Genomic DNA, 10,081 nt, shown 5'->3' with positions numbered 1-10,081 from the left:
ATATTTCCTTTTTTTTTTTTTTTTTTTTTTTTTTTATATCTGATGTCCCGTCAATATTTTTTTCCCCTTTTTTTTTTTTTTTTTTTTTTTTTTTTTTTCATTTCGTTTATTTACTTTCCATCAATAACAATTAAACGTCTTTTTATTAACGTTCGACGACGTAAAGAAAAAGTCAATAATTTTCTTCTGATAATTTGAAATCTGTCGTAAAAGACGAACGCCTTCGAGAAAGGTAATTTTAAGGGGCAGAAGAAGAAGAAGAAGAAAAAAAAAAAAAAAAGAAAAGAATCCATCGAAACAAAAGCAAAAAAAAAAAATCTCGAATGGAAAGGCAAAAGAAACTGGTTTGTCTGGTACACATATGATAAATATAAAGATTAAGTTTTTAACAGAAGCAGCGCACACGTATACTTCGTTGATTTTCTGGTGGAAAATCAACGAAGCTTGAAGAAAATAAAAAAAAAAAAAAAGGATACATATGCCCGTCTGTTAAATCGCACATAACGTATACTTGCATTGACTATTTTTTTACTGACTACAAAAAAAAAAAAAAAAAAACAAAAAAAACAAAAAAAGCAAAACAAAAATATATGAACGAATTAAAATCCAATAAAATACAGGGCAAAGTTCGTAGAGCCCAGAAAAAAAAGTGCACGAATGGACCAAAGGTTTCCCTTTTTTTTTTTTTTTTTTTTTTTTTCCTTTCTTCTTCTAAAGCCAGGAATTTTAAAACTACGAATCAAATTGCGATATATAGAAAGAGCAAGAATAAACGATCTTTAATATCGCACTTTCGAAACTTTCTGAGTCCATCTCAAATTTTGTATCAAATAACTTGCAAAATTAATTTCCTTAAAGGACGAAGCAAGAAAAAAAAAAAAAAAGAAAAAAATAAAAAGAAAAAAAAAAAGAAAATAAAATAGAAATCAATTCGAATATCATTTTAACGCTCGAGAAAAAGTTTCCTTGTGCTTTCACGTTGGAAGCTTTACGAGTATCTAAAACTAATACGATCTTACGTAAGTTCTGATACTAAATATAGTTATATACATACATATAACGCCGGTATTAGATGGTATTATACAGTATTACCGGAGTATTAATTCTCTAACGTTCTATCTAATAGCACGTGACGTTCAATAGTTAATAATGTCAATTCCGCAGGTTTTATATCTTAGATATTACTTCAACATTTCTTTTTTTTCCTTTTATTTTTTTTTCTCCTTTTTCTCTTTTCTTGTTGGGGTCCACTTTTATCCAGTTAACGAACGGAGATAAAACGGAAAGAAAAAGAAAAAGATTTGCACACAAACACATACAAAATCACGTCATCTATATATATGTATATGTATTTATGTTTAGAGTCTGGAACAGGAGAGGCATTTGTTACGTAGGAGATTGGAGGAAACTAAAGGCGAAAGTGAAGCTAGAGTTATCGAGCTTCAAACGGATTTAGAAACATTGAGAACTCAGTTGGAGGAACAAAATGAACGTTCAAGAAGGGCCGAACGTGATCAGGCAACATTGGTTACGGAATTGACGGCACAAAACGCAAGATTGGCCGATCAACTTAGGGAAGCTGCAAAACAGGAGGAACAATTGTTCCTTGAGGTTAAATTGTTACGTGAAAAGTGCGCTCACAGGAGTAATACATTACAGGATCATGTCAGCAGTTTGGAGATTTTGCGGGATGAGGTAACGTGACCTTGAACTTATCTTTCTTTCTTTCTTTCTTTTTTTTTTTTTTTTCTTTTTCACTCGGTTTTCTTTTACAATCCTTCACGCGCGATATACGTTCTATCTGATTGGATTTTGTTATTATTATTATTGATGTTGTTCTTACTGTTGTTTTCGTTGTTGTTGTTGTTGTTATTCTTTCTTTCATCTGTTGCACTTCGATCGGAGGACAACGAGTGTTCTGAAATTTCAGAATTCTTCAAACGTTTGTCATTGATTACGTGAATGACATTGTGGGTTATCGGAGATTTTTCTTTCTTTCTTTTTTTTTTTTTTTTTTCTTTTTTTTATTGTTGTTATTATTGTTATTATTATTATCATTCCTTCTTTTCTCAGTGGAATTACGTAAACGATAGTAAGATTTGTTTTAAAGTGATATTGATCGAGAATATTTTATAGATAAATTTAAATTTTGTATAACAACCAATCATTCGCACTAAACTGATCTTGATGAACGATATGGATTGCGATTTGATAAATAAAAAAAAAAAAAAAAAAAAAAAAAAAAATCCCTAGATAATAAAAGTATCGATTCGAACGAATTCTAATTAACAATTATTTACGATATCCATTGAATATCCTGTGATCTTAAAAAACATCTCTGAATTTATAAATTGCGTCAGTTCTTGAAGAAAGAAAGAATAAACAAAAAACAAAACAAAAAATATATACACATTACGATTTCGTATTTAATAAGAAAAGAAATAAATCTAAAGTGGTCGTGAAGATTACAATTTGACTAACCTAACAATTGTCCTTGTTATATTCAAAACATAATGATACCAATTTGATTAGATTAATTTAAACCAATGGTTTTTTAATATCATCGTTTGTCCTGAAAAAGAATAGAGACGTTGTATTATATTAGCGTTGTCTTATTTTTATAATGTTCACAAAGTTGACAAAGTACAATTGGAATATTAAAAAGAAGGATTTAAAACAAAAATGATGGAATTGTTAAACACGTTTATCAGGTACAATTGGTATCCGCTCAGAGGACGGAATTAGAGAGGAGATCCTTGGAATTACGCGAGGAGAGAGCCAGGGCGGTCGCGGCTCTCGAGGAAGCTGAGGAGAGAGCCGCGGCCTTGGAACGGCTTGGACATGAGACTGAACATCGAGCTAGATTGGCAGAACAAGAGAGGTAAGTTCGATTTAGGATTATATTTAAGAATCCCATGATTAACCACTTGATATACAATGACGTCTCTGAGACGTCATTCATTTCATGTGCCATTGTAGACTTTGACGTGTCCGAGACGTCATTCATTTCATGTGCCATTGTAGACTTTGACGTGTCTGAGACGTCAAGAACTGTTTTTAGCGATTAAATTACGTCCAATACATAGCATCCAAATGAGCGAGATTTGGAATTAAATTTTATAAATTATGCGAATCCAATTATGCGTATTGTTATCAATTTAAGATATACACAGGAGGACAAGACGTAATTCAAGGAAGTAATGAACCTGTATCGGAGAGTATGGTCATTCAACTAACCGAACTCATTTTAAGGAAAGAATATACCTTGCTCCTAGATAATTGGTATTCGTAAAAAAAAAAAAAAATGGTAATTAAATAATATCCTACGGACGCGTATTTTATTTTGTATGTCAAGGGGTTAATATCATTATTTTTGTTTTTTGCGGAATATAATGTCATTCGTTTGATTTCAAAATGTAAGAGAAAAGAACAGAAAGAGAAAGAAAACAAAATGTTTAAATCATAAGATTACGAAATTTAACAGGCTAATGAAAGTCCTAAAAAAAAAAAAAAGAAATTCCCTATTTTCTGATTACAAATGTAATTAAGGATTATGATTTTATAGGGACGAGTTGGCAGCAGCCTTAGCGGCGATCGAAGTCGAGAGAAGAGGTAGATCCGGATCTATTCAAAAACCACCAAGGTCACTTCAAGTTGAGATGGAGTGCGAAGAGAGCGGAAGTTCATTGGGTGAACAGGAAGATCTAAGATCGGAAGTTACCAGAGCGGTTAAACGGTTGAAGGAACTTTGCGTTCATTTGCGTAGGGGAGAGGATGATTCAGGTTTACAAAGCGACTGCGACGAGTCCATGCTTGTCATTGCTAACAATACAGAAGCTGAAGTAAGTTAAAGTGAGAAAGAGAATACCTTTTCAACGTTTCTGTCTCTCTCTCTCTCTATATATATATATATATGTGTGTGTGTGTGTGAGTGTGTGTGTTGGATATAGGGAGCTCAGATATCCTTTGTTCTTTAGTTTCCTGTTTCGACCCTAACGTTTGAGAGGAATATCACGAATACTTAAGAAATCGTTTTGTCTGCTTCAAATTTTTTGCTTACAATTTTCTTTTTTTTTTTTCTTCCTTTACGAATAAAATAATAAATTCAAATTTTGCAAAAGATATTAATAACCTTTTTTTTTTTTTTTTTTTTTTATTTGGACAAGTAAGATCATTCATCAGCTATGGCGTGTAAAAAATTATCTAATTATTTTTGTTTGTTTGTTTGTTTTTTTTTTTTTTTTGTTTAGGTCAATTATCCAGGAGCATTGATGGAATTGGTCGAAGAAGTTTATAATTTGGCATTATCGGGTCGTGGTGCCCCAGGTGAATTAGGATTGGCTGTTGAATTACATCGCGTAAGGGAGGAATTGGATCAGACGAAGGAACAATTGAAACAAACCCAAGACGAATTGAAACGCCGTGGTGAGACATTGTTGGATACAACGAGTAAGCTCAGTGTATGCGAGGCCGAATTGAGAGGAGTTAAAGAGGAACGTGACAGAGCTAGAAATGACATGGAACATACGCAATTAACGAAGGATGAAATATTGGCACAGGCATATCAAGTTAGAGATCAAGCCGTAGCAAGGAAGAACAGAGCTGAGGTTGAATTGGCAAGAACAAGGATAGACGTTTTACAAGCTAACAGCCAATTGATGGAGGCAATACAACAAAAGGTTGAACTTAGTCAACAACTTGAACAATGGCAAATAGATGTACAGGTTTTGTTGGATGAACAAGTACGTAGTAAACTAACGCCAACCTCTAATACCAATTCAATTGCTACAATTAATAAGGAATCCTCGGAGGTTGTTGCACCTGCTAGAAAAAAGAGAAGTAATAGCTCGTCCAAAAAAATGTTTGGGCTATTTTGACGAAGGTGAAATTGATTAATTGAATAAATTCTTTTTTATCCTTATTCATTTCGCATACTCTCAGTTATATCCAAGCGATATATCAATCCTCTTAAAATGAAAAATTCGCATGACAATCGAATATCAAAGAAGAACTATTGCATCGTTTATTTCTTAACAGTGTACAAACAACTTATTGGACGATTGATTTTTATTGAGATTTTAGGATTTGAAAGAAGAAAAAAAAAAGAAGAAGAAGAAGAAGACAAATATTTCGAAATATTTGGAACGTTTGGAAGCAAATAAAAAAAAAAATAAAATAAAATAAAATATGTTTACGGTGTTTATAATTGTTTAAACAAATTCCATTGTTTCTACGTGAACACTATTGAACATTATAGCCGAACATTATAGTCGGCTTGAACGATCTCGAACTTTTGTGTATATAATTATTACTCTTTCTTATTGATGACGATTAGATAAAAGAATGTAATTAGGGTAATTTGTATAGGACAAATGATTAGGAATAGTGTTAGGGCAATTGTGTACTTAACATTTATATTATTATCATTATTATTATTATTATTATTATTGCTATTACTATTACTATTATTATTATTATTATTATTACTACTATTATTATTATTAATATTATTAGTATTATTAATATTATCCGTCCAGGATGAAAGTGAAATCAGTGAAGTGAATCAACGAAATTTTTTTTCGAAAAGTGAATATTTAAAGGACAATAGACAATCAGTGTGCAATAAAAAAAAAAAAAAAAAAAAAAAATGATTTGATAAGGACTAATCGAAGTTTGCTAATTAATATTAGATCCATATCAGATTGTTTATAATAATGTGTAATTCATTATCGGATTTATTAACATCAGGATTATTTATTTAATAAAATCGTGCTGTGTTGCGAATTTGTTTGTATATTTTTTTGTTTTTTCTTTCTTTTTTTTTTCTGAAATCATAAAACGAATAAACAAATTACATTGGATCAACGTCGGAGTTGGAATATTTTGTGGATTTGTAGAGTGAGAGAGAGAGAGAGAGAGAGAGAATGTTTTTTTTTTTTTTTTTGGAAAAGTATTTTTCTTGAAAATTTATTTTTAATATTAATGAGGTGTCCCTAAAAATCATCCCTTAATGTTTTGAATGTTTTTATTTATTTATTTATTTTCATTATTTTTTTTTTTTTTTTTTTCTTCAGAGTAGAAACCAAAAAAGTTCATTAGAAATAGTTATCTGTAATTGAAGAGTGGGTTTGTGGGTTAAAAATGAAAAGAAAAAGAAAAACAAACACCCCACGACAGATCCCCATACGTTGAATCATGAAACGAAAGAAAAAAAAAAAAAGAAAAATATTGAAAGGGTGGATAACAAGGGAAAAAGTAATTGTAAAAGTAATGAGAAAATAATTAAGAATGAAGTGAATTATTTTGAAAAAAGAAAAAAGAAAAAGCGAATAGACATTTATATTACACACAATTGTGCGTTTGTAGAGAAACCTTTTTTGTTTTTTGTTTTTTAAAATTTTATCTCTGAATGATCTCTGTTTCAAGACGAAGAGGAGGAAGAGGAGGAGGAGGGTGAAAACCACCCTCAAGGATAACGAATTATTGTTTCATCTTCAATGTCACAAACGTAGAAAAAGTTTATTAGAAAAAAAAAAAAAAAAATAAAAAAAAAAGAAAAAACAAAAGGATTGGTGCAATTATGCGATCATCATCGTTCAAGGATAATAAATAAATAAAAAATGAAGGAGAATAAAAAATAAAAAAAAATTCAGACGCCGTCCAGAAACGATAATAATTAATAAATAATAATTGTCATAATGAGAATAAAGTGCGAGCTGGTTTTTTTTTTTTTTTTTTTTTTTTTTTTTTTTGAAAAGAAACAAATAGGCATTTATTCACAAGAGGCAGGTGTAGTAGTTACATTAGTTCATTTCATTTCTGTCGCTCTTACATGCATATGCATATGTCCGGCACAATACGGCATGCACAATACATATGTACACACACATATATATATGTATGTTATATATATATATATATATATATATATATATATATATACACACACATTATATATATATATATATATATATATATATATATATATATATATATATATACGTAGCAATCTCCACACATTTTTTATCCATATATGTATATGTATATATATATATATATATATTTTTTTTTTTTTATATATATATGTATATATAATTTTTTTTGTTAATTTTTTTTTTTTTAATAATATAATAATCGATCGATCCAACTACGCAATACAAATTGGGCATGAACAATCTGGGAGCGGGTGCATACAAACTGGTTTTTTTTTTGTTCTTTTTTTTCTCTTTTTTTTTTCTCTTTTTTTTTTTCCTTTTTTATTCCCCTTGGACAATGTCTTCCTTTTTTTTTTTTTTTTTTTTTTTTATTTTTTCTTGATCATCCCATCCGTCATCATTTTCTTTTTTTTTTTTTCCTTTTTCTTTTTTTTTGTTCTGCACACGAAACGCCGACGATATTCTGGTATAATTTTTTTTTTATTTTCCCTTTTTTTGCGTCTTTTTTTAATAATAATAAATACCTTATTATTATTAGTATTATTATCATTATTATTATTACTATTATTATGATTATTATTGTTATTATTATTACTATTATTATGATTATTATTGTTATTAATCTTATTGTTATTAATAATAATATTCCTTTTCTTCCTGTTTTTGTTTTCTTCTTAAGCGTTTTCCTTTTATTCTTTGCTTATCTTTTCTTTTCTTTATCGATCATCATCATTTTATACGCAAAACAAACGTAATTAAGTTAAATTTTATTTTCGAGCATAATCATGTTCGTTCTGTCCTCTTCTTATTTTTCTTCGATGCTTTCTCTTTCTCTCTCTTTTTAGTATCCATTTTTTTTTTTCTTTTGACCATTTTTTAATTATTATTATTATTATTTTTCCTTTAACCACTTGCGGTACAAAGAAATTCACGGTTGACGTGCCATGCACGTCATGTTTCTGCAAGAATCGCCTGACGACGTGCGTAACACGTCGCTGGCGTTCCGATAACAGAAGCATCTCGACGTGGGTGGCACGTCTTTCCACCGCAAATATTTAACAGTACGATACGCGTTGCTTTTTATCACTCTCTTTAATAATTTGATCTAGTTTTCCTTCGTTTTCTTTATTTTTCCATTTCTTTTCATCGTTTTCGATCATCCTGGATCATTCTCAATCATTTTCCATCATACTCGATCGTTTACATTGAAGCAGTGGTTTATTTTGCGGAGATAAGGACGACAATTTTCTGATTATTATTATTATTATCATTATTATTATTATTATTGTTGTTATTGTTATTATTTGTTATTATTATTACTATTTATTATTTATTATTATTACTATTATCGTCGTTATTTGTTTGTTCATATTTTTTTTTTTTTTTAATCATTTGTCCACGATGTAATAATAAGACTAGGTCATGATCATGAAAATAATTTGATGATGATAATAATAATAATAATAATAGTAATGATGATAATAATAATAGTAATAATAATAATAATAATAATAATAATAATAATAATAATAATAATAATAATAATTATTATAATAATAATAATAATAATAATAATAATAATAATAATAATAATTACATAGATATTTTCGATCTTTTCGTTTCCTTTTTTTTTTTTTTCGTAAAATACATTCATAAATAATTGTAACCTATTGCTCTTCACGAAACGATAATTTTATATACATATATATATACGAAATAAAAAAAAATTATAAAAATTTATCAATAATACTTAATAATAATAATAATAATAATAATAATAATAATAATAATAATAATAATAATAATAATAATAATAATTGTTTTTTTTAATGATTATCGATGATTTAACATATAAAAAAGATATTAAAAATTTGTGAATAAAAATTAATAATAATAATAATAACAATAATAATAATAATAATAATAATAATAATAATAATAATAATAATAATAATAATAATAATAATAATAAAAATAATAACAACAACAACAATGATAATAATAATGCACATACAATTCTTACAAAATACATTAAAAAATGATTTTCAAGCAATCATTTGTGATCGAGGAGTGACAGAAAAAAGAAAAAATTTTTCTATGATTAATATTAATTATAATAATAATAATAATAATAATAATAATAATAATAATAATAATATTAATAATAATAATAATAATAAGAATAATAATAATAATAATAATAATAATAATAATAATAATAATAATAATAATAATAATAATAATATTAATAGTAATAATAATAACAACAACAATATACAATCTTTATAAAATACAATACATTTGCAAATTACAATCTCACGTTATAAAAAAAAAAAAAAACAATAAATTTATTAATTACTGTTCATCATAAATTGTTTAATAATATTTTCTAGATAGAAAGAATAAGAGAAAGAGAGATAGATAGAGATAGATAGATAGATAGATAGACAGAGAGAGAGAGAGAGAGAACGAGAGAGAGAGAGAGAGAGAGAGAGAGAGAGAGAGACTATTATTTATCAACGAAGCATTCGTGTTAGTATTTTATTATTTTTTTTTTTTTGTGCAGAAACAACATTATCATTATTATTATTATTTTCTTTCTTTATTTACTTTTTTTTTAATTATCATTTCCGTTTTATTTGCTTCTCCTTGCAGTAGATCGCACTTTATATTATTATTATCAACATCATCGTCATCATCAACATCATCATCATTATCATCATCATCATTATCATTATTATTATTATTTACTTGTTTTTATTATTCATAATAATATATCATTATTATTATTCATTTATTTGTTTATTTATTTATTTTTTTTTTTTCTTGCATCCTTTAAATGATATTACATGTTCACGGTAAATATTTAATGTTTAGAATTTGCTATGCTATAGATCAGTTACAAGAGTGGCATCCAATTCAATATATATATATATATATATATATGTGTCATTATATATATATATATAAATTTTTGTTCATTTGCTTCACTTACAATTTTAATTAATTAATTAAATAATAGTTAATTAATTAATTAATTAGTCAATCAATCAATCAATCAAACAATCAATCAATTATTTATTTATTTATTTATTTATTTAGCTCAGCTTTTATATCTCTCATATAATCGTGTATGTGTGTATGTG

At 27.2% G+C, this 10,081-nt stretch overlaps 1 protein-coding gene across 2 annotated transcripts in view; it reads left to right on the top strand.

Moving 5' to 3' along the window:
• Nucleotides 1-5,861, top strand: part of LOC124957323 (bicaudal D-related protein homolog) — a 31,192-nt gene extending 25,331 nt beyond the window's left edge. For both annotated transcript variants that reach the window (XM_047514269.1, XM_047514267.1), the window contains exons 2-5: nt 1,363-1,695; nt 2,712-2,881; nt 3,566-3,842; nt 4,251-5,861. In XM_047514269.1, coding sequence (XP_047370225.1) covers nt 1,363-1,695; nt 2,712-2,881; nt 3,566-3,842; nt 4,251-4,877 — 1,407 coding nt within the window. In that variant the 3' untranslated portion in view covers nt 4,878-5,861. The remainder of the gene's footprint in view (nt 1-1,362; nt 1,696-2,711; nt 2,882-3,565; nt 3,843-4,250) is intronic.
• The last annotated feature ends 4,220 nt before the right edge of the window (nt 5,862-10,081 follow it).

This window comes from Vespa velutina, chromosome 25, assembly GCF_912470025.1.
Source record: "Vespa velutina chromosome 25, iVesVel2.1, whole genome shotgun sequence".
Classification (NCBI taxonomy): Eukaryota; Metazoa; Arthropoda; class Insecta; order Hymenoptera; family Vespidae; genus Vespa; species Vespa velutina.
The sequence above is the reverse complement of the archived record's forward strand: the minus strand, read 5'-3'. Positions and strand labels throughout refer to the sequence as shown.